Below are 23,917 nucleotides of genomic sequence, written 5' to 3'. Positions count from 1 at the left end.
ATGACAGCATATACCCTGAGGAAACTATAATTCAAAACAACACGTCTGCTCCAATGTTCACTGCAGCACTATCAGTATCCAGGACATGGAAGCAACCTAGGTGTCTATTAGCAGATGAATGGATAAAGAAGTTGTGGTACATATATACAATGGAATATTACTCAGCCATAAAAGGGAAGGAATTTGAGTCACTTCTAGTGAGGTGGAGGAACCTAGTCTGTTAGAGTAAAACAAGTCAGAAAGAGAAAAATAAATATTGTGGAATCAAGAAAAATGGCTGTTGAACCAATTTGCAGGGCAGGAATAGAGAACAGACTTATGAACATGGTGGGGCAGAGGGAAGGAGAGAGTGGGATGAACTGAGAAAGTAGCATTGCAACATATATATTACCATATGTAAACTAGATAGCTAGTGGGAAGTTGCTGTATAACACAGGAAGCTCAACCTGGTGCTCTGTGACGACCTAGAAGGCTGGGATAAGTTGGGAAGTGGGAGACAGGTTCAAGAGAGAGAGGACTATGTATTGCCATCTTGCCCATTCCATTAGCAACAGCATACTGGCCACATCTAGTCTGAAGTCTTAAAAAGTCTCTCAAGATAGCAAGTCAGGAACAAAGTCAAAACACACAGTGATTGTTCATATGTGACAGATACATCATGTAAACACAAACCAAAAGTTCACATAACTGTATTAATTCCCAACAAAGTAGACTTCAAGACAAGAGATGGTAAGAGATAAACTGGGCTGTTTCATAATGATGAGTGAGTCAGTCAAAGGAAGATATACATTTGTATATCCCAATCACATAGAATTTATGAAGCAAAAATATAAATTTAAAAAGAAATAGACAAATCCAGAATCTAAATCAGAGATTTCAACACACCTATCTCAGCAATAACAGACAAAAAAATAAATAAATAAGGATATAGAAGATTTAAATATAATTAACCAACTTGACTTAAACAACGTTTAAGAAATTGAGATACTCTGTACAAATTTCTTGCAACTCACAAATGCTAAGGAAACAAGAAATCTTAAAAGTCCTACATGTATTAAAGAAATTTAACATGGAATTTAAAAAGACACAAACTTTCCCATAAAGGAAATTCTTGGTCTGAATAGCTTCAATAGTGAATTCTTCTAAACATTAAGGAAATAAATGTCCTTACATTTATTTTTATAATTATATATAATAATTTCTATATAATAATTTCTATGTAATAATTAATATATTATTGTATAATAACTATTTATTACATTTATTTATTATTATAACACAAACTTTCAGAAAAAAATGAAAAATGGAATAATAACAGAGATAGCAAAACCTACCAATGACCTTATGAGACTGAAAAATTACAGGCCAATCTCTCTCATGAATATAGGTATACACATTGTAAACAAACATTTAACAAGCTGACTCTAGCAATATATAAAAGGAACAATACATCATGACCAAGCAGGGCTTCTTCTAAGAAGAAAAGGCTGGTTTAATATTTGAAAATCCATGCAATTTGTCATATTAACAGAATAAAGAGAAAGAACCATTCTCATAGATGGGCCCCCCAAATCTACTCATTCATGATAAAAAACAAATCTCTCTTGACAAACTCAGAAAAGGATTTCCTTAATCTGAAAGACAGCCATTTTAGAATCTGCTGCATGCATGAATGCTGAGTTGCTTCAGTGGTGTCCAACTCTTTGCAATCCTATGGACTGTAGCCCACCAGACTCCTCTGTCTGTGGGATTCTCCAGGCGAGAACACTGGAATGGGTTGCCATGCCCCTCTCCAGGGGATCTTCCCAACCCCAGGATCAAACCTGCATCTCTTACAACTTGTGCATTGGCAAGCAGGTTCTTTACCGCCAGCACCACCTGGGAAGCCCTTAGAATCTGTTAAATGCCTATAAAAACCTAAAGCAAATACTGTAGCTGAAATTATAAATGTTTTCTATCTGAGGTAGAGAATAAGACCACTATGTTCCCTTATCACCACTTCTGTTTAACATTGTATTTGAGACTCTAAATAGTGCAATGAGTCAAGAAAAATTTTAACTTAAAATTATTAGAAAGAAAAAGTAAAAATTATTTGCAAAGGAAATATTGGTGTATACAGAAAACCCAAAACCATTTCAAAAGAATAAGTCAGCAAGGCTGCTAGAAGGTCAAAATATAAAAATCAACTGTATTTCTATGATCTTTTTAAAATTTTAAAACACTGCTGAGAGAAATTTAGAACTTAAATAATAAGGACTATAACAGCTCAGTTGGCAAAGAATCCACCTGCAATACAGGAGACCTGGCTTCGATCCCTGGGTTGGGAAGATCCCCTGGAGAAGGAAATGGCAAACCACTGCAGTATTCCTGCCTGGAGAATCCCATGGACAGAAGAGCCTGGCGGGCTGCAGTCCACGGGGTCTCAGGAGTCAGACACGAACTAGCGACTAAACCACCACCCCCATAACACATTTATGGAGAGAGAAACTCAATAGTAATACTTCGTTAATTTTCCCAAATTAAACCATAGATTTATTTAAACTACAAATTATTTATTTATTTAAACTATACATTGAAATTCCAATCTAGACCTCAGTTGGACTTTTGTTTGGCAGGGAGAGTAAGGGTAACTGACAATTTACAGGTAAATGCAAAAGACCTAAAATGACTGAGATAAACTTGAAGGAAAACAAAAAAGTTGGAGGTCTTAATATTTCCTCCACACATCAAAACAAACTATAAAGCTATAAGTAATAATAAACAAAATAGATCAATGAAAAAGGAGAAAAAGAATAAAGAGCCCTAAAAACCACACATACCCAGTCACCTGATTTATAACAAAAGTATCATGACAATTCAGTGGAGGATATAATGGTCTTTTCAAAGAATGGTACTAGGACAATTACACATCCATATGGGAAATAAATGAACCTTGACCCTGCAACACTCACAAAAATTAATCCAGGATGGATCATAGACCTGTATATGAAAGACAGAACAACAGTTTCTAAAGAAAAACAGAAAAAAATCTTCATGAACTAAAGTAGAACACCCTGGTAAAACATTAACCATTAAGAAATAATAAATTGGACTTCACTGAGATTAAGAACTACTCATCAAAAAATAACATTACAAAAATATTTGCAATACAGATATCCAAAAATGTGGTTGTAGCCAGAAAATATAATGAATTTCAACAATTCAGCAAGATAACAGCCCATTAAAAACTACAGTAAAGAAACGGTACTTTAAGATATTCAAAGATCCAATAAACATATGAAAAGTGGCTCAACAGCATTTTTCATTAGGTAAATTCCACTTAGCTACCAGGGCTTCCCTGGTAACTCAGCTGGGAAGAATCCACTTGCAATGCAGGAGACCCTGGTTCAATTCCTGGGTCAGGAAGAACCACTGGAGAAGGGATAGGCTACCCACTCCAGTATTCTTGGGCTTCCCTGGTGGCTCAGATGGCAAAGAATCCACCTGGAATGCAGGAGATCTGGGTTTGATCCCTGGGTTGGGAAGGTGCCCTGGAGGACGGCATGGCAACCCACTCCGGATTCTTGCCTAGAGAATCCCCATGGACAGAGAAGCCTGGCAGACTACCATCCATAGGGTCACAAAGAGTTGGACACAACTGAGCGACTAAGCACACAAATTGCACTTAAAACGACTATATGATACTATTAATATTACCTACATATCCACTGAAAAGGGAAAATAATAATCACCATCTAGCAATATCAGCAATTCGAAGGCTTATAATTTGCAGGTGGAAACTCCAGGCAAGAATACTGGAGTGGGTTGCCATTTCCTTCTCCAATGCATCAAAGTGAAAAGAGAAAGTGAAGTTGCTTGTCGTGCCCGACTCTTAGTGACCCCATGGACTGCAGCCTACCAGGCTCCTCCATCCATGGGATTTTCCAGGCAAGAGTGCTGGAGTGGGGTGCCATGGCCTTCTCCGATAAATTGACAACCTGTTTTAAAAAAACACTGAACAGGATCTACTAAAGTGAATACATTTTCACTACAAAAAGAAAAAGAAAAAGTGCTAGTAGCTCAGTCATCTGACTCTGCAATCCCGTGGACTATAGCCTGCCAGGCTTCTCTGTTCATGAAATTATCACCCAACAAAAGGCATATCCCAGCAGCGTTATAACAGCCAAAACCTGGAAACCCAGCTGACCTTGAACAACATGGATGTAACTTTCAGTCAGCCTCTGTATTCATGGTTGCAAGGACTGACCCAACCATGGACTATTGAAAAATAGCCATGTATAACTGGACTCATGCAGTTCAGACTCATGCTGTTCAAGGGTCAACTGTAATCCAAATGTCTATCAACAGTAAAAGGAATATCTTACAGTATATTATTCATAAAAATAAGTGAAAAAAACTATGGCTACATGAAACAACTAAATGAACTTCATGGACATGATGTTGAATGAAAGTAACCACATACAAAAAGATATTCCGTATATATCAAGTTTAAAAACAGGCAAAATTAGACAGAAGTGATATAAGTCATAATAGTGGTTCTGCTGCCTCCTTTTTTTGACATAGGGGTAGTCACAAAGGGAGAGGCATGGGGGAAGCTGCTAGGTTGCAGGAAGTCACAGAAATTATGATGCCCAAAGATGACAGAGGGCCAAACAGGTCTTAAATTGTTTGCAGTTATGGAGAAGTGGTAGCTAGGAGACCATGAACTGGAACTATTTCAGTATGGAACAGAAACCTCATCTGAGGTTTCAAGTTTGTTTGAATCTAGCACAGGAAATAGTGGAGGACAGATAAGCCTGGCGTGCTACAGTCCATGGGGTTGCAAGGAGTCGGACACAACTTAGTGACTGAACAACAAAGCACAGACTCTGAAGACAGCAATTCATGAGCTGTTAGATGTAATAGTTATAGGGAGAGTTTGGCCATGGAATATGGCATATTCTATAAAGCAGACACAGAAGTCTAATAGTGTGGAGGTGAAGAGTATGTAAAGCAAGGACTGTACTTAAAACCAATTAGTGATCTTCAGCATGATCTTGTTTCAACAATGTACCACTGCTTATATGGTACTTCCATTAAACTGTTGAACAGTGAATATTTACTGATTTTTTTTTAAAGACTTCTACAGTAATTATGTTATCTAAAATTCCTCTCTCATGTTTCAGATGAAGACTCTGGAGCTGAAGTGGGTGTACCTGGACTAAAATCACATAACCAGTTAGTAGTAGATTCAAGTTGAAAACTTTTTGTTAGCAATTTATGTTAATACCAGCAACCATGTCCAATCTTTTGGCAGCAGAATACACATAAATGAAGACTCTGCAGATGCAGTTATACACCTGGCCTTCATGCAAGGTACACTAATTCCAAAATGGTAGTATAATTGAGGTGCCTATTCAGTAGGGATGTGGGCAGAATTTTGTTTCTAGAATACTATTAATTCTTATTGCCTTTATGGTTTCCTGCAGGGGCTTTATATGTACAGGATTTAATGGCTAGTTAGAAATACCCAACCTTAATTCCAAGGTGTCTTCAGTCCTGTACTGCTAGAGAAAAAGGTTAACACCACGCTTATCAAAGTGAAAGTGAAGTCATTCAGTTCTGTCCGACTCTTTGCGACCCCATGGACTATAGCCTACCAGGCTCCTCTGTCCATGGGATTTTCCAGGCAAGGGTACTGAAGTGGGTTGCCATTTCCTTCTCCAGGGGATCTTCCTGACCCAGGGATTGAACCTGGGTCTCCAGCATTGTAGGCAAACACTTTACCGTCTGAGCTACCAGGGATATGTTTATCATGCCTTGCAATATTCCTTTTTTCCCTAAAATCATACATGATTGTGAAACTAACACATTTCTGGGCCAGATTAATTCAGAAACCAAGACAATTTGCCTTCAATTGTCAACAGAAGAAAACAACAGAGCATCTTAAGATATAACCTGACACTTGCTCAATATTCCACTATATTTAAAGCTAAGTTCTTTCAAACCCTGGTGAGGTAAAAAATTTTAAAAGCATAAAGGTAAGGTATAAAGTAGTGGCAGTGAATTCTAACAAATAACCATATGGCTCTCTGTCCTTATTTTAGTTTATCCTGACAATCATTCTTTCTAGAATTAACTTATATGGGCTTCCCTGGTGGCTCAGCAGTAAAAAAGCTACATGCCAGTGCAGGAGATGTTGGTTTGATCCCTGGGTCGGGAAGATCCCACAGAGAAGGAAATGGCAACCTACACCAGTATTCTTGCCTGGGAAATCCCACGTACAGAGAAGACTGGCAGGATACAGTTCATGGGGTCACAAAAGGGTTGGATACACTTAGCAACTAAACAACAAGGGAGGAGGCCACTAGGTTGCAGGAACTACTCTATACCTTGACATGTGTGTGTTCAGTCGCTAAGTTGTGTCAACTCTTTGTGACCCTACTGACAGCATCCTGCCTGGCTCCTCTGTCCATGGGGTTCCCCAGGCAAGAACACTAGAGTGAGTTGTCCTCTCCTCCTCCAGGGATCTTCCTGACTCAGGAATCAAACCCGAGCCTCCTGTGTCTCCTGCACTGGCAGATTCTTTACCCCTGGGCCACCTGGGAAATCCCTGCATCTTTTACAAGTAGTGGTGAAAAGTACTTACATACATAGCAAGATTTTTACATTCTATTCTTTGTGAATTATATCATGGTATAAAAGAAAACACATATGCTATCTCTTAAGACTTTACTTACTGCATAATTTATCCTTTAATTTTTCCCTTTTAGTTTGACAAAGTGTTTTTCCCCGTGATAAAGAACATGAGATCATCAATATCCAGTTGACCTTAGAATTAAAGTATGTTAAGTCTCATATGGCAAATTTACTCTGAGATGGGGGGAAAAAAGCACAATCTTCCTTCAAGGATTAGAGTAAAAAGGAAGCTTAATGTGCATAATCCAACTATTTTACACCATTAGATAATCTTTTTAAGCAGGACATCAAAACGTTCACAGAACAAAAGATCAAATGAAGAACTGTAGTAAAACAAACTTCTGTAAAACCTGTGTCAAAAAGTCCCTTTGATACTGTCTCGGGGCACAGAAAGAACTGTAACAAGTTGAGTAATATATATGTTTTTTGTATTTTAGTATCAGTGAGAATAAAGTAGGTAGTGATCATTATGTACTTGTCATTGTGGTAAGCAGAGCCAGCTAAAAGGGCTGACAGCTCAGGGATTCAGGCATCAATCCTGAAAATAACTATTTGTGAAGGCACTGAAAACCCATTAGAATCTTAGATACAGGTTACCCGTAAAGGAGCTAAGGAAAAGCTACACACATTGCCTCTAAAGGGAGAGTTAAGCACCACTACGGCAAGCTTATGTTTGCAACACTTAGCTCTCTTCTATCAACTCCTTATAAAAGACATTATTTTCAACACTGTTTTAAATGGAAAGGTTATAACCAGTGATTTTAAACGCTTTAAAGCCATGCAGCAGCAGATCCTTAATGAAAATTCAACTTCTTTAGTTTCTCTAACTATTGTGGTTAATAAGAGATATTAACCACATACTAACTACTGTGTGAAAATGAGAGACACAATGGGTTTAAAGGCAAGACAAAAATGGGGCACACCCTTGACCTCACTGAACATTACAGAGCATTTTAATTCAGGACTCACATAACAAAAGAGAAAATTTACCTGCCAAGCTGCAACAGAGGTTGAGTTGGACATGACTGTTTTTTGCAGCTCATCAAGTACAGTATCTGGGAGAGGTTTCCTTGATTCCAGGAGTGGTTTACATTGAACTTGTCTCAATAGTAAGATAACAGCCGGTTGATCAGGGTTACTTTTTAAATTCTAAAAATCAAACCCCAAACAGAAATTCGTGAAACAGGTTCTGAAATGTTAAATGTAAAAGGCAATTAAGCTATTCTCCATACTGGGGGAAAAAAAAAAAAACCTGAATTTAACCTTTTCTTATTAAAAAATAACAGCAAAAGTAAAAAAAGAACACTGATCATCTTGGGAACATCAAACTCTATACTTAAATAAACTCTAAAATCAGTAACACTACTACTGTAGTTTATAAATTGTCACTCTTTGATTCAGTACGTCCCTTTGACTTGGTTTATTCTTAGGTGATAGCCTGAAAAATTTAGGGTCTGCATATAAATAGCTGAACTAAGAAAATATAAAATTAACAGTGAAGGCTAGTATTATCCCTTATTTGGAAGAAACTGTGTTATGTAAGAGGGGCTTCCCTGGTGACTCAGAAGTAAAGAGTCCGCCTGCAATGCCAGAGATTCAGGAGACACGTGTTTGATCCCTGGGTCAGAAAGGTCCCCTGGAGGAAGGCACGGCAACCTACTCCAGTATTCTTGCCTGGAGAATCCCATGGACAGAGAAGCCTGGCGGACTATAATCCATAGGGTTGCAAAGAGTGGGACATGACTGAAGCAACTGAGCATGCACATACTAAGAAGGAAAGAGCTATAATTTTTTTCCTTTCTCAACATCTTAATAAAGATACACATTGTCCTTCCTCCAGGCACAGACTTCTTATACATATTTCCCTAGGCCATTTATTTGTACCTCAAAACACATACATACAGACATAAAAGTATTATATGTATGTATATGTATATATATTTATAAATGTATATGTTGTTCATATTTATATATGTATTATAACTATATATACAATATGTAATATGTATCCACAATATACACATACAAGAAGTTAAGGCTAGTTCTCCAAGCAAGTCCTTCCACTATTGTTTTAGACATATCTTTTTTTATTGTCTGTCTCTCAATAACCTAATTCTTTATCTTCTATTAGGTCATAGTTCTAAATGTCCTTATTTCTGAAAGGTATGTGATTGCTTTTTTCTAAGTAAGAGATCGGAACCTTAAAATGATGAGGAAAGGTTCATACTCTCTGTCAGAGAGAGTAAGAAGCAACTGCCAATTTACACTCACTAAACATTCACTGTATTATACTGAACTGTCCTGAACCTAGATGGAATTTCTTAAATAAAAGAGATAATGTATGATTCTGCTTTTCAAAGAATTCAAGGACCAAAGGGATCTTCAAAGATCCATTCCTCTCTCTCTGTAAAATTCATAGCGATCTTTCAAAAAACATTCCTAGAAAAACAACAGAATCTCCCAGGCAAATATTTATGGGAAAAAAAAAAAAAGGTATTTTCAGGAAAAGTGATGTCTACAACTCTCCTTATTCATTAAGTTATTTTTGAGTAGGTTTATAAAACTGATTTGTTCATTCAATAAATATTTATTGAGCCTCTACTATGCATCAGGCAAAGTCTAAGAATTTACTCACAGAGACTACAATCCAGGTAGGTAAAAACTGATTACTCAATAATTTCAGTCGCCCACTTAACAGCCCCCACAGTCATTCTATATGGTTCAGAACTTTGGGAAAATGCAGGGATGCTGGAAAACATAGCATTCTAAAGAGAGTAACTAGAAATCAAAGGAAAATACTACTTCCATAAGAAATACCCCAAATAAATTCAATTTTGAGTCTCAAGAGTCAGACACATGTGAGCTTCAACAGCAAGTCTATCAATTTCTACCTGTGAACTCTTATGCAAATTAGTTATACTCTTTAAGCCTTAGTTTTCTCTTTTGTATAAATGGGGATAATAATAAATACCCAAATCACAGGATTGTTGTGAAGGTCAAATACAAACTGCTAAATGTATTAACTAGCTTAAAGTAAGTACTCAGTTAATGCTGGGTATTATCTTCACCATCATCACCACCACCATCACAACCAAATGCTCTCTAAATAATGTGCACTCTATTTTTGAAGTTATTTTCCAAGTAGGATAAGAATTCATGAATCTCAATTCCATAAAAATACCTTTGTGCAGAGGGCTTCAGCTTCGGATATTCTTCCTGTGTCTATTAGACCAGTGACAGCTTGAGAGAGAGACCACCTTTCAAGAGACTGGTTGTAATTTTCAAAGAATTCTTTGTCTTTAACTACAATAAAACAAGTCAATGTTAAAACTTTTTTCTGCAGTTTGTAATGTGTTCTCTGAGAAGTAATTAGTTATTAAGTATGACAATTAAACTTACCATGCAATACAACTTTTACACATACCACTGGAATATCACAGACTATCTCAACATGAGACAGGTTTCTGAAAAGTTTCATAGTAGGAATATTTGTGGCTGAATAACTTAAGACTTTCTATATTTGTGACTTACATTAAAAAAAAATCAGTCCAGTAAAACTGAAAATAATTCAATGAAAAACAGTAAAGATTTATTGCAATATAATTGACATATGATAAACTGCACATATTCAAACTATAAATCTGATAACTTTTGACATAAGCATCCATCTATGAACTATCACAACTATCAAGATAATAAATGCATCCACCATCATGAATAGCTTGCTCCTACTCCTTGGTAATCCTTCCTGTCCCCAACCCACCTCTCCTCTTTCCCTCTGTCCCCAGACAATCACTCATTATTTTCACTCACAATAGATCAGTTTGCATTATCTAAAATTTCATATAAATGAAATCATAAAGTATAAACTCTCTGGCATGTTTCATAGTGTTTAACATGGTAAATTTTATACATTCATTTTCAAATATTAAAGCAACTTGGCATTCTTAGAGTGAACCCCACTTGATCATGATGTAGTACTTTCTTTTTTGTGTGTTACTGGATTTGAATTGTGAAAGTTTTGTTATAAATGTCTGCATCTGTAGTTCCTTAGTTTGCTTATAATGCCTTTCTCTAGTTTCGGTATTTATATAAAGGTGACCTCATAGCTAAGCACCCACGACAGCGAGAGCCTGCGCACTAAGCGCAGGCGGCGGTGAGCGCCAACGCACCAAGTGCGGCCGAGAGGAGCTACCCCACGTCCGAGGTCAGGGGCAGTGGCCTAGAGTGCCAGGCTGCGACGGCGCACGAACGGCTGAGAGGAGCTACCTTGTGTCCGAGGTCAGGGGCAGTGGCTGAGAGGAGCTACCCTGCGTCCGAGGTCAGGGCGGCAGCCGGGATGAGCTACCCCGCGTCTGAGGCCAGTGGCGGCCGGGAGGAGCTACCCTGCGTCCGAGGTCAGGGGCGGCCAGGAGGAGACACCCCACGTGCGCGGTCAGGGGCAGCCGGGAGAAGCCACCTTGAGTGCAAGGCCAGGGCCAGTGACCTTGAGGAGCCACCCCGAGGCCGAGGCCAGGGGCGGCAGCTGGGAGGGGCCACCCACGCCCGAGGCCAGGGCCTGCAGACCGGAGGAGCAACCCAAGGAGCTGTGGCTGCGCAGGCGCAAGAGGGCCTAGAGAAGCTATCCCACGTTGAAGGTCAGGAACGGCGGCGGTAAGGGGATACCCCTCGTCCAAGGTAAAGAGCAGCGGCTGTGCTTTGCTGGAGCAGCCGTGAAGAGACACCCCACGCCCAAGGTAAGAGAAACCCAAGTAAGATGGTAGGTGTTGCAAGAGGGCATCAGAGGGCAGACACACTGAAACCATAATTACAGAGAACTAGTCAATCTAATCACACTAGGACCACAGCCTTGTCTAACTCAATGAAACCAAGCCATGCCTGCGGGGCAACCCAAGACGGGCAGGTCATGGTGGAGAGGTCTGACAGAATGTGGTCCACTGGAGAAGGGAATGGCAAACCACTTCAGTATTCTTGCCTTGAGAACCCCATGAACAGTATGAAAAGGCAAAATGATAGGATACCAAAAGAGGAACTCCCCAGGATAGTAGGTGTGCAACATGCTACTGGAGATCAGTGGAGAAATAACTCCACAAAGAATGAAGGGATGGAGCCAAAGCAAAACCAGTACCCAGTTGTGGATGTGACTGGTGACAGAAGCAAGATCCAATGCTGTAAAGAGCAATATTGCATAGGAACCTGGAATGTCAGGTCCATGAATCAAGGCAAATTGGAAGTGGTCAAACAACAGATGGCAAGGGTGAACGTCGACATTCTAGGAATCAGCGAACTACAATGGACTGGAATGGGTGAATTTAACTCAGATGACCATTACATCTACTACTGCAGGCAGGAATCCCTCAGAAGAAATGGAGTAGCCATCATGGTCAACAAAAGAGTCCGAAATGCAGTACTTGGATGCAATCTCAAAATTGACAGAATGATCTCTGTTCGTCTCCAAGGCAAACCATTCAATATCACAGTAATCCAAGTCTATGCCCCAACCAGTAATGCTGAAGAAGCTGAAGTTGAATGGTTTTATGAAGACCTACAAGACCTTTTAGAACTAACAGCTAAAAAAGATGTCCTTTTCATTATAGGGGACTGTAATGCAAAAGTAGGAAGTCAAGAAACACCTGGAGTAACAGGCAAATTTGGCCTTGGAATGCGGAATGAGGCAGGGCAAAGACTAATAGAGTTTTGCCAAGAAAATGCACTGGTCATAGCAAACACCCTCTTCCAACACCACAAGAGAAGACTCTACACATGGACATCACCAGATGGTCAAAACCGAAATCAGATTGATTATATTCTATGCAGCCAAAGATGGAGAAGCTCTATACAGTCAACAAAAACAAGACCGGGAGCTGACTGTGGCTCAGATCATGAACTCCTTATTACCAAATTCAGACTCAAATTGAAGAAAGTAGGGAAAACCACTAGACCATTCAGGTATGACCTAAATCAAATCCCTTATGATTATACAGTGGAAGTGAGAAATAGATTTAAGGGCCTAGATCTGATAGAGTGCCTGATGAACTATGGAATGAGGTTTGTGACATTGTACGGGAGACAGGAATCAAGACCATCCCCATGGAAAAGAAATGCAAAAAAGCAAAATGGCTGTCTGAGGAGGCCTTACAAATAGCTGTGAAAAGAAGAGAGGCGAAAAGCAAAGGAGAAAAGGAAAGATATAAGCATCTGAATGCAGAGTTCCAAAGCATATCAAGGAGAGATAAGAAAGGCTTCTTCAGCGATCAGTGCAAAGAAATAGAGGAAAACAACAGAACGGGAAAGACTAGAGATCTCTTCAAGAAAATTAGAGATACCAAGGGAACATTTCATGCAAAGATGGGCTCAATAAAGGACAGAAATGGTATGGACCTAACAGAAGCAGAAGATACTAAGAAGAGGTGGCAAGAATACACAGAAGAACTGTACAAAAAAGCTCTTCACGACCCAGATAATCATGATGATGTGATCACTCATCTAGAGCCAGACATCTTGGAATGTGAAGTCAAGTGGGCCTTAGAAAGCATCACTACGAACAAAGCTAGTGGAGGTGATGGAATTCCAGTTGAGCTGTTTCAAATCCTGAAAGATGATGCTGTGAAAGTGCTGCACTCAATATGCCAGCAAATTGGGAAAACTCAGCAGTGGCCACAGGACTGGAAAAGGTCAGTTTTCATTCCAATCCCAAAGAAAGGCAATGCCAAAGAATGATCAAACTGCCGCACAACTGCATTCATCTCACATGCTAGTAAAGTAATGCTCAAAATTCTCCAAGCCAGGCTTCAGCAATATGTGAACTGTGAACTCCCTGATGTTCAAGCTGGTTTTAGAAAAGGCAGAAGAACCAGAGATCAAATTGCCAACATCTGCTGGATCATGGAAAAAGCAAGAGAGTTCCAGAAAAACATCTATTTCTGCCTTATTGACTTTATTCCCAAAGCTTTTGACTGTGTGGATCACAATAAAGTGTGGAAAATTCTGAGATGGGAATACCAGACCACCTAACCTGCCTCTTGAGAAATCTGTATGCAGGTCAGGAAGCAACAGTTAGACCTGGACATGGAACAACAGACTGGTTCCAAATAGGAAAAGGAGTACGTCAAGGCTGTATATTGTCACCCTGCTTATTTAACTTATACGCAGAGTACATCATGAGAAACGCTGGACTGGAAGAAACACAAGGTGGAATCAAGATTGCCGGGAGAAATATCAATAACCTCAGATATGCAGATGACACCACCCTTATGGCAGAAAGTGAAGAGGAGCTAAAAAGACTCTTGATGAAAGTGAAAGAGGAGAGTGAAAAAGTTGGCTTAAAGCTCAACATTCAGAAAACGAAGATCATGGCATCTGGTCCCATCACTTCATGGGAAATAGATGGGTAAACAGTGGAAACGGTGGCAGACTTTATTTTGGGGGGCTCCAAAATCACTGCAGATGGTGACTGCAGCCATGAAATTAGAAGATGCTTACTCCTTGGAAGAAAAGTTATGACCAACCTAGATACTATATTCAAAAGCAGAGACATTACTTTGCCGACTAAGGTCCATCTAGTCAAGGCTATGGTTTTTCCAGTGGTCATGTATGGATGTGAGAGTTGGACTGTGAACAAGGCTAAGTGCCAAAGAATTGATGCTTTTGAACTGTGGTGGTGGAGAAGACTCTTGCGAGTCCCTTGGACTGCAAGGAGATCCAACCAGTCCATCCTAAAGGAGATCAGTCCTGGGATTTCTTTGAAGGAATGATGCTGAAGCTGAAACTCCAGTACTTTGGCCACCTCATGTGAAGAGTTGACTCATTGGAAAAGACTGTGATGCTGGGAGGGATTGGGGGCAGGAGGAGAAGGGGACGACCGAGGATGAGATGGCCGGATGGCATCACGGACTCGATGGACGTGAGTCTGAGCAAACTTTGGGAGGTGGTGATGGACAGGGAGGCCTGGCATGCTGCGATTCATGGGGTCGCAGAGTCGGACACGACTGAGCGACTGAACTGAACTGAACTGAACTGACCTCATAGCTTGGACTGCAAGGAGATCCAATCAGTCCATTCTAAAGGAGATCAGCCGTGGGTGTTCTTTGGAAGGAATGATGCTAAAGCTGAAACTCTAGTACTTTGGCCACCTCATGTGAAGAGTTGACTCACTGGAAAAGACTGATGCTGTGAGATATTGGGGGCAGGAGGAATAGCAGACGACAGAGGATGAGATGGCTGGATGGCATCACCGACTCGATGGACATGAGTTTGAGTGAACTCTGGGAGTTGGTGATGGACAGGTAGGCCTGGCATGCTGCGATTCATGGGGTCGCAGAGTCGGACATGACTGAGCGACTGAACTAAACTGACCTCATAGCAGAAGTTAGGAAATGTCACCACCTTTTCAATTTTCTGGAAGAGTTTGTATAGAGCTGGTGTTATTTTTCACTTCAATGTTTGGCAGAATTCTATCTGGCCCTGGAGTTTTCCATATAAGATTTTTAACTATAAATTCAGTCTCTTTAATAGATACAAAGCTATTCAGTTTATTTCTTCTTAAGTGAGCTGTCTCTTAAGGAATTTATCCATTTCATCAACATTGCCAAATTTAGGGGCATAAAATTGTTCTTAAGATTCTCTTATGAGCCTTTTTGGGCTTCCCTTGTGGCTCAGTTGGTAAAAGAATCCCCCTGCCATGTGGGAGACCTGGGTTCAATCCCTGGGTTGGCAAGATCCCCTGGAGAAGGGAAAGGCTACCCACTCCTGTATTCTGGCCTGGAGAATTCCACGGACTACAGTCCATGGGGTCACAAAGAGTCAGACACAACTGAGCCACTTTCACTTTCACTATGAGCCTTTTAATAGCTATAGAGATGTATCCTCTCTCATTCCTGACAGTTTTTTCCTGATGCTTGGCTAAAGGTTTATCAATTTCATTGATCTTCTCAAAGAACTAGGTTTTGCTTTTGTTGATTTTCTGTTTTCTATTTCACAGATCTCTACTCTTTCTTTTATTCTGCTTACTTTAATTTCCCTTTCTTTTTTCTACTTTCTCAAGGGAGAAGTTGAGAACATCAATTTGAGGCCCTTCTTATTTCCTGATGTAGACATTTAATGCTAAAATTTTCTTATAAGCAGTACTTGAGTAGCATCACAGAATTTTATATATTGATTTTTCACTTTTATTCAGTTCAAAATACTTTCTAATTTCCCTCCTGCTTCATTCTTTGACCTGGATTATTTGAAAGTCTATTAAATTTTTGAACATTTGAGAATTTTCCAGATTTGTTATTGATTTTAAAATTAATTCAACTGTATTAAGATAACATACTCTGTATGATTTTAATTTTTTAATTTATTTAGATTTGCTTAATGGCTCATAATATGATGTAGTGGTGAAAGTTGCTCAGGCGTGTCTGACTCTTTGCAAACCCATGGACTACTATATAGTCCCTGGAATTCTCCAGGCCAGAATACTGGAGTGGGTAGCCATTTCCTTCTCCAGGGGATCTTCCCAACACAGGGATCGAATCTAGGTCTCCAGCATTGCAAGCGAATTCTTTACCGGCTGAGCCACCAGGGAAGCTCCCATAATATGATATACATAGGCAAACAGTCTGTGTATACTTGATAAAAATACACCTTCTGCTATTGTTAGGAGTACTTTCCTATAAATGACAACTGGGTCAAGCTGGCTGATACTGTTCAAGCTTTTACTGTATCTTTACTAATTTCCTGTCCAATTTTTCTATCAAGACTGTTGAATCTCTGTAATTATGAATTTGTTGATCTCTCTTTTCAGTTTTACAAGTTTATTTCAGTTCCGTAAGTGTATTTTTCCATAATTTTTTATTTTTTCTACCTATTTTATTGGGAAAAACCACATGGATTTTATGTGTTTTAAAGGTTTGTTACTTGTTGTCTAAACTGTCCTCTTGATAAACTGATTCCAATGTGAAATGTCCCTCCTTATTATTGGAAATATTCTTTGCTCTGAAACCTTAATTTGTTTGAAATTTCTCTTTTCTTAAATATTTATTTACTTACTTGGCTGTGTTGGGTCTTAGTTGCGGCACTCCAGCTTTCTTCTGATTAGTACTGGCATAGTGTACCTTTTCAGTTCAGTTCAGTTCAGTCGCTCAATCGTGTCCGACTCTTTGCGACCCCATGAATTGCAACACACCAGGCCTCCCTGTCTATCACCGACTCCCAGAGTTCACTCAAACTCATGTCCATCAAGTCAGTGATGCCATCCAGCCATCTCATCCTCTGTCGTCCCCTTATCCTCCTGCCCCCAATCCCTCCCAGCATCAGGGTCTTTTCCAATGAGTCAACTCTTCACATGAGGTGGCCAAAGTATTGGAGTTTCAGCCTCAGCATCAATCCTTCCAATGAACACCCAGGACTGGTCTCCTTTAGGATGGACTGGTTGGATCTCCTTGCAGTCCAAGGGACTCACAAGTGTCTTTTACCATTCTCTAATTTGTTAAATCATTTTTGTCTTTTTTTAAATCTTTTTTTAAATAGATATATAGCTGATTTACAATGTTTCAGGTATACAAAGAAGTGATTCAGTTATACATATCTATATATGTGTGTGTATATACACACACACACACACAAATATATATATAAAAAACATATATATTCTTTTTCAGATTCTTTTCCATTATAGGTTATTACAAGTTATTAAAGGGTTTCCCTGGTGGCTCAGTCGTAAAGAATCTGCCTGCGATGCAGAAGATGCAGGAGACTCACATTCGATCCCTGGGTGGGGAAGATCCCCCAGAGGAGGGCGTGGTAACCCACTCCAGTATTCTTGCCTGGAGAGTCCCATGGACAGAGGAGCTCGGTGGGCTACAGTCCATAGGGTCGCCAAAGGTCAGATACAACTGAAGTGACTGAGCACTCACGCACAGGATATTAAATATAGCTGACCTGTGTTATACGGCAGCTCCTTGTTTATCTACTTTATATAAGGCAGGTGCTTGTTGCTTATCTATTTTACAGATATTTTATAGATAGCACGAGATTACTTTTGTCTTAAAATATAGGTCTATATTTTGCTATGTTTCCTTTAAGCAGTAAAAGCTCTTGCTTTTTTATCCAACCTGTCAATCTGCCTTTTAACTGGGGTACTTAGACCATTTATACTTAACTTGATTATTGATTTGGTTGGGTTTAACTCTATTGTGCTGTTGTTCTCTTTTTATTCAATGTTCTCTTTTTTTCCTTTCTTGGATTATTTTTTATACCCCATTTTTTCCTACTTCGGTGGCTTATTGTAAACTTATAACTCTATTTTTTTTAGTGTCTACTTTAAGGTTTAGAGTATTTATCGTCAACCCGTCACCATCTAACTTTAAGTACACTTGGCCCTCATCTGTAGATATGGAACCCATGGACAAGCAGAGTCGACTGTTATACATCATTTTATATAAGAGTTGTGCATCAATGGATTTTGATATCTGAAGGTCACAGAACAAATCCCCCATGAATACTTACAGATGACTGTAATATTTTACTACTTATAGTATAAAACCTTTACAACAAAATACTTCCATTTTCTCCTCCCGGCCTCTGTGCTATTGTCGGATGTGCTTTAAACAGCTAACTACATGTTAAAGAGATTTCTACCTGTGTCTTTTGTGGATCTGTTTCTATTGACTGATTTTTCTCCTCATCATGGGTGGTATTTTTCTGCTTGTTTGCATGCTAATCAAGTCCTATCTGGATACCAGACATTGTGAATTTTACTTTGCCGAATGCTGGAAATTTCTGTTCCTATAATCTTCTTAAGCTTTGTTCTGAATGCAGATAAACTCCTTAAAAATTATTTGACCATTTTGTCATGTTTTTAAGCTTTGTTAGATGAGAATATAATGGCCTTTCATGCAGGGCTAATTCTGCCTATTAGCTTTTGGCAATATCCTTCTGAATACTTTATCTTGAATGTATCATGTATTAAATGCTTTTTCAAACTTACTTGAAGCAGAAACAGCAGATAACAGTGCCAAGTATAAATCCGTCCTCTTTGGCTGAGTGCCACTCACTAGAGCCAGTATATCATTGGCATGACAAGCTGCCATCAGCCCGGCCCAGACAGCAGGATCACCTAGACATAAGAAATACAATTAGGAGCCTTGTCAATATCAACATGCTGCTGAAAACCTACCAAAACTGAAAGTAAGAGTTTATAAACACCAAAAAATAAAATTAAAAAATGGTATCTACAGAAAAGTTCTATTTTCTCAAAGAAAAACTAACTCATAAGACACAATCCTATATTCATCCTTCAAGTTTTGCCGTTTTTTCCAAACACATCAGAGGATAAGAAATATCCTATTAAACTCTTCTTCCACTGCTGGTTCCATGAGCGGTGCCTAGAGTACTATGCGGTTGTGGAAAGGTTAATTACAGTCACATTCACTGACCAAGGACAAGTCTTAGTTGTGTTCATCACTCTGTCCCTATACTAAAGGCTCAGTCATAGGAAAAGCAAGGTAACACAATTTCTCAGTTCTTAAGAAAAGTTTGAAGCAAAGGAAAACCTCAAGACAACTCCATTTTACCTATGTTCTAACAGCCAATCATGAAAGTCACTTTATCATTCCAAGTGAAGCGATTTTGATTATATATCCCCTCATTTATTTGAACTTTTTTCCCTTCCTTCACACCTGATAGCAGCTTCAGGGCGGTGAGTTGAGAGGTAATAAAAGAGATTATGAGTACAGACTCTTTTCAAGAGTTAATTGTGAAAACAGAAAGCTGAACTCGGATTTGGAATTTAGGTTTTTTAATTTGCTTGGTCTTTTATTTCACAAATCATATCTTACAGGTTAATATTTTCAGTCCGTTTGCCCTTAAAGAAAAAATGGATAATTTTAAAATCCTACAAGAGGTTCCAGTTAACAATACAGTCATTTAAACATACTCCTTAGCTCTAGATTTTAATTTTTCTTATCTAACTGCCCCATCCAACATATACCTTCCATCAAATGTCTGAAGTAGATCTATTTCATTAATAGATTATACAAGAATCATTAGAAATGTTATGCAGACCAAAAATTTTTACAAAAAATTAAGTAGTTACCTTGATATTACAAAATAGCTTCTGTCCAGATAATGACTACCTTATTTTAAATATCATAGAACATAATTAAATCCAGAATAAGAAAATGGGGACCATTTCCTAGAATTTATGATGCGATCTGAATACTATATAATGAAAGGCACATGACTGAGTCTTAGGCCTGGGTTTTAGGTCTCACAATGCCACTAATTAACTGTGCAGCCACTTTTCCTTTGGAACACATACTTTTATAAAACAAGGCATCTAAATTAAATGACAGCTCAGGTGCCCTCAGGTGTAATATTCTGTAATTTCAACTGAAGTGGACTTAATTTCTATATTTCTAAGATTAAATGAACAACTCATTTAAGGATCTTATAGTACTGTATAGTTTAGATTTTGGGGGAAGGGATAGATATTAGCTGGAAGCAATTTCTCTTGCCATAAATAGTTCAGAAGAATTGTTGTCTTCTCTTCTAGAAATAACCAGCAACTCAAATTCCTTATGAAACAAAGTGATAATTATTATATACAAATATGTATACATATACACACACATATATACATATATTATACTAGAAATCTAAGGTTTTTCATATACTTGGCTAAACATATCTTTTAATATCACAGAATCATTAATCTAACAGACATTGGATTTCTTTCCATTCAACTCTAACTTCTTGGGATTACATTTAAATTTCTGAAAAGATTCCTTGGAGTACCATCTATCAAAACTTTGTTTAAAAAAAATGGGCCAAAGAACTAAATAGACATTTCTCCAAAGAAGACATACGGACGGCTAACAAACACATGAAAAGATGTTCAACATCACTCATTATCAGAGAAATGCAAATCAAGACCACAATGAGGTACCATTTCACACCAGTCAGAATGGCTGTGATCCAAAAGTCTACAAGCAACAAATGCTGGAGAGGGTGTGGAGAAAAGGGAACCCTCTTACACTACTGGTGGGAATGCAAACTAGTACAGCCACTATGGAGAACAGTGTGGAGATTCCTTAAAAAATTGCCAATAGAACTGCTTATGACCCAGCAATCCCACTGCTGGGCATACACACCAAGGAAACCAGAAGTGAAAGAGACACGTGTACCCCAATGTTCATCACAGCACTGTTTATAATAGGCAGGGCATGGAAACAACCTAGATGTCCATCAGCAGATGAATGGATAAGAAAGCTGTGGTACATATACACAATGGAGTATTACTCAGCCATTAAAAAGAATACATTTGAATCAGTTCTAATGAGGTGGATGAAACTGGAGCCAATTATACAGAGTGAAGTAAGCCAGAAAGAAAAACACCAATACAGTATACTAACACATATATATGGAATTTAGAAAGATGGTAAGGATAACCTTGTATGCGAGACAGCAAAAGAGACACAGATGTATAGAAAGGACTTTTGGACTCTGTGGGAGAGGGAGAGGGTGGGATGATTTGGGAGCATGGCATTGAAACATGTATACTATCATGTAAGAAACGAATCGCCAGTCTATGTTCAATATAGGATACAGGATGCTTGGGGCTGGTGCACGGGGATGATCCAGAGAGATGATATGGGGAGGGAGGTAGGAGGGGGGTTCAGGATTGGGAACTCATGTACACCCGTGGCAGATTCATGTCAATGTATGGCAAAACCAATATAGTATTGTAAAGTAAAAAAAAAAAAAAAGAAAAAAAAACTTTGTTTAACTAAAGATCAACAGAGCCTAGGTATACAGCCACTACACATAACTACAATTACATTCACTTTCCTGGGCAATCTCACCTTTCTTAAGTGTATTTCACTTACATAATCAAAGACTTACATCAATCATTCTAGATCCACAGTAAGAATTCTTGAGAGCAATTCTATACCTAATAACTTGCTTGAGAACACTTTTAAAAATCAGACACTTACCTAACATGTAACACAGACAAAACCAAATATTTAGGTTTCTTTTTATTCTATTTCAAAAACGAAAGAAAAAATAAACAAAGACAGGTCTGCCCACTTGTTTTATAAAATAATCTTTGAAGTTAGTTACAAGCTTTATAATTTATTGTGAAGATGACATCAAATCTGTTTTTTGTACAATGTTTCCCCACAGTCCTGGCCAAAAGCAATAGTATTCTGATCAAACAAATGTTTGAAGTGCTCTGGTGGAATATATTGTTTAAAGCTATGTTTTATATTAAAAACAATATTTTGTAAAAATACACCCCATAGCCCTACTTTGCCAGACTTTCCAGTTATCTAAAGCATTCTTCCAATAGTAGTAATGGAATAATGCTGATGCCATTTATAGCAATTCCTTGGGCCTTTGTTAATCAATAGTACACATATAATTTTGGTTAGAACTGAGAAGAGGTTAGTTCAGCTGAGGTCAGCACCCTGTCAGTTCTAACAGTTTTAACAGAATACATATCTCCACTCTTCAAGAAACTAACTACACATAAAAGTAACTAAACATGTTTATTAAATAATTTAGTAACTATAGATAAACCTCATTAAACCTGACTGATGGGAAAACAGACATAAAACTACTTCTTGAAAGTATATAATTCAGATTTTCAATAATGGTTAATGACCTATCTTTAAAGAGATATTCCTCTGAGCCTACTTCAGTAACTAATTATCTCTCAAGTATCAGTAGCTGAATGCAGATAATCAAATAATATGCAAGATCTTAAAATATTTTTAAATTCTCTCATTTTATAAAAGTACAAACTTTGCTTCACAAATGCAAGATGGACAGAATCCTATGCAATGAAATGGATTATATTATATTCACCTGGAGAAAGGAGAGCTGCCTTCTGAATGGTCCTTAGTGCAGTATTTTTCTTATCTTCTGCTGAATTGCTTCCCATAGCCAACTGATTTACTGCAGTGTACAGTAATGCCTTCTACATAAGAGAAAAGAAGAGTGTTAACCAATTCTCTTTACAGCTCCTTGACTTTCAAAGTTATGAAAAATAGTACTATACTGAATATGATGTGACCCCTGAGCTTAAGAAAAAAAATTACTCATTCATCAATAATATTATTTAACAAGTAAAACATTCCCCTGAATTGGGGCAAACTAACCTTTCCATGATTTGAGTCCAGAATATGAGCCACGTTTCCTGCCACTGCACCTCCCTATAATAGCAAACAAATGATTACTTAGATAAATGCATAAACTTTCATGAAAAAGTAAAAATTAAGACTGATAAAATCTTTACATTAAATCATTTGAAAGGTTCAGTTTTATCACATTTATATTAACTTTTAAACTTCCTGAGAAAGTCAAAGTGTTAGTCCCTCAGTTGTATCCAACTCTTTGTGACCCCATCCCCGCCAGGCTCCTCTGTTCATGGGATTCTCCAGGCAAGAATACTGGAGTGGGTTACCATTTCCTTTTCCAGAGGATCTTTCTGACCCAGGGATCGAACCCAGGTCTCCCTCATTGCAGGCAGACTCTTTACCCACTGAGCCACCAGGGAAACCTTTAAGCTCCCCAAGCACCAACTTAATACCACTGTTTGAAAAAACGAGTTTAATATTTTTATAAAAGAAAATATTTTCTACTATGAGAATTTCAACTCTGCTCTTTTACAATTTTCATTAAAGGTCCAACAATTACATGATTTCACAGTGGTAACAAACAAACATACAATTTTCTAACAATATACAAGACTGTGAAACAAAGACTCAGTGGAGATTCCACAACACTTATTTTAAGATAAACTAATATAACTTTACTCCAAGAAAATATAATATTTTTAAAACATCTATAGACCCTAGCAAAATAGGTAATTAAAGTTCAGAGCATCATGAAACTCATCACTGCCTCAATAATCTACTCGATACTAAAAATAAGGAAAATCTATGCAGCATCCTAGGTTTCATAAAGTTGGCTTGAAATTCTTAATTTTTAAAAATTCAATTAGATGTTTCACCTGGTAAAGAAAGTAAGTTGTAAGAATGATCTCATTTTAAATTAGAAGGACAGGGAGGCCTGGCATGCTGCGATTCACGGGGTCGCAAAGAGTTGGACACGACTGAGCGACTGAACTGAACTGAACTGATACTTCATTTTACATCATTAAGTATATCACTAATATTTTTAAAACCATATTTAGCAAATAAAGCTAAAAATAAACTTTTAAAAAACATGTCAATATAAAATAAATAGACGA

The 23,917-nt window shown here is 38.2% G+C and overlaps 1 protein-coding gene and 1 long non-coding RNA gene across 2 annotated transcripts in view; one reads left to right on the top strand and one right to left on the bottom strand.

Moving 5' to 3' along the window:
* The window catches only part of TTC37 (tetratricopeptide repeat domain 37), a 110,417-nt gene that overhangs the window by 19,367 nt on the left and 67,133 nt on the right, over positions 1-23,917 (bottom strand). The window contains exons 34-38 of the mRNA XM_040241501.1: positions 22,824-22,877; positions 22,531-22,642; positions 18,650-18,778; positions 9,860-9,981; positions 7,669-7,827 (exon numbers count right to left, since the gene is read on the bottom strand). Coding sequence (XP_040097435.1) covers positions 7,669-7,827; positions 9,860-9,981; positions 18,650-18,778; positions 22,531-22,642; positions 22,824-22,877 — 576 coding nt within the window. The remainder of the gene's footprint in view (positions 1-7,668; positions 7,828-9,859; positions 9,982-18,649; positions 18,779-22,530; positions 22,643-22,823; positions 22,878-23,917) is intronic.
* Positions 108-21,047, top strand: LOC120864433. Its single transcript, XR_005721196.1, has 3 exons — positions 108-215; positions 4,610-4,612; positions 21,019-21,047. It is a non-coding gene; the product is annotated as an uncharacterized LOC120864433 (long non-coding RNA).

This window comes from Oryx dammah, unplaced genomic scaffold (genome assembly GCF_014754425.2).
Source record: "Oryx dammah isolate SB20612 unplaced genomic scaffold, SCBI_Odam_1.1 HiC_scaffold_5, whole genome shotgun sequence".
NCBI classification, from domain to species: domain Eukaryota; kingdom Metazoa; phylum Chordata; class Mammalia; order Artiodactyla; family Bovidae; genus Oryx; species Oryx dammah.
Note: the sequence above shows the minus strand (reverse complement) of the source record. Positions and strands in the feature narration are given on the sequence as shown.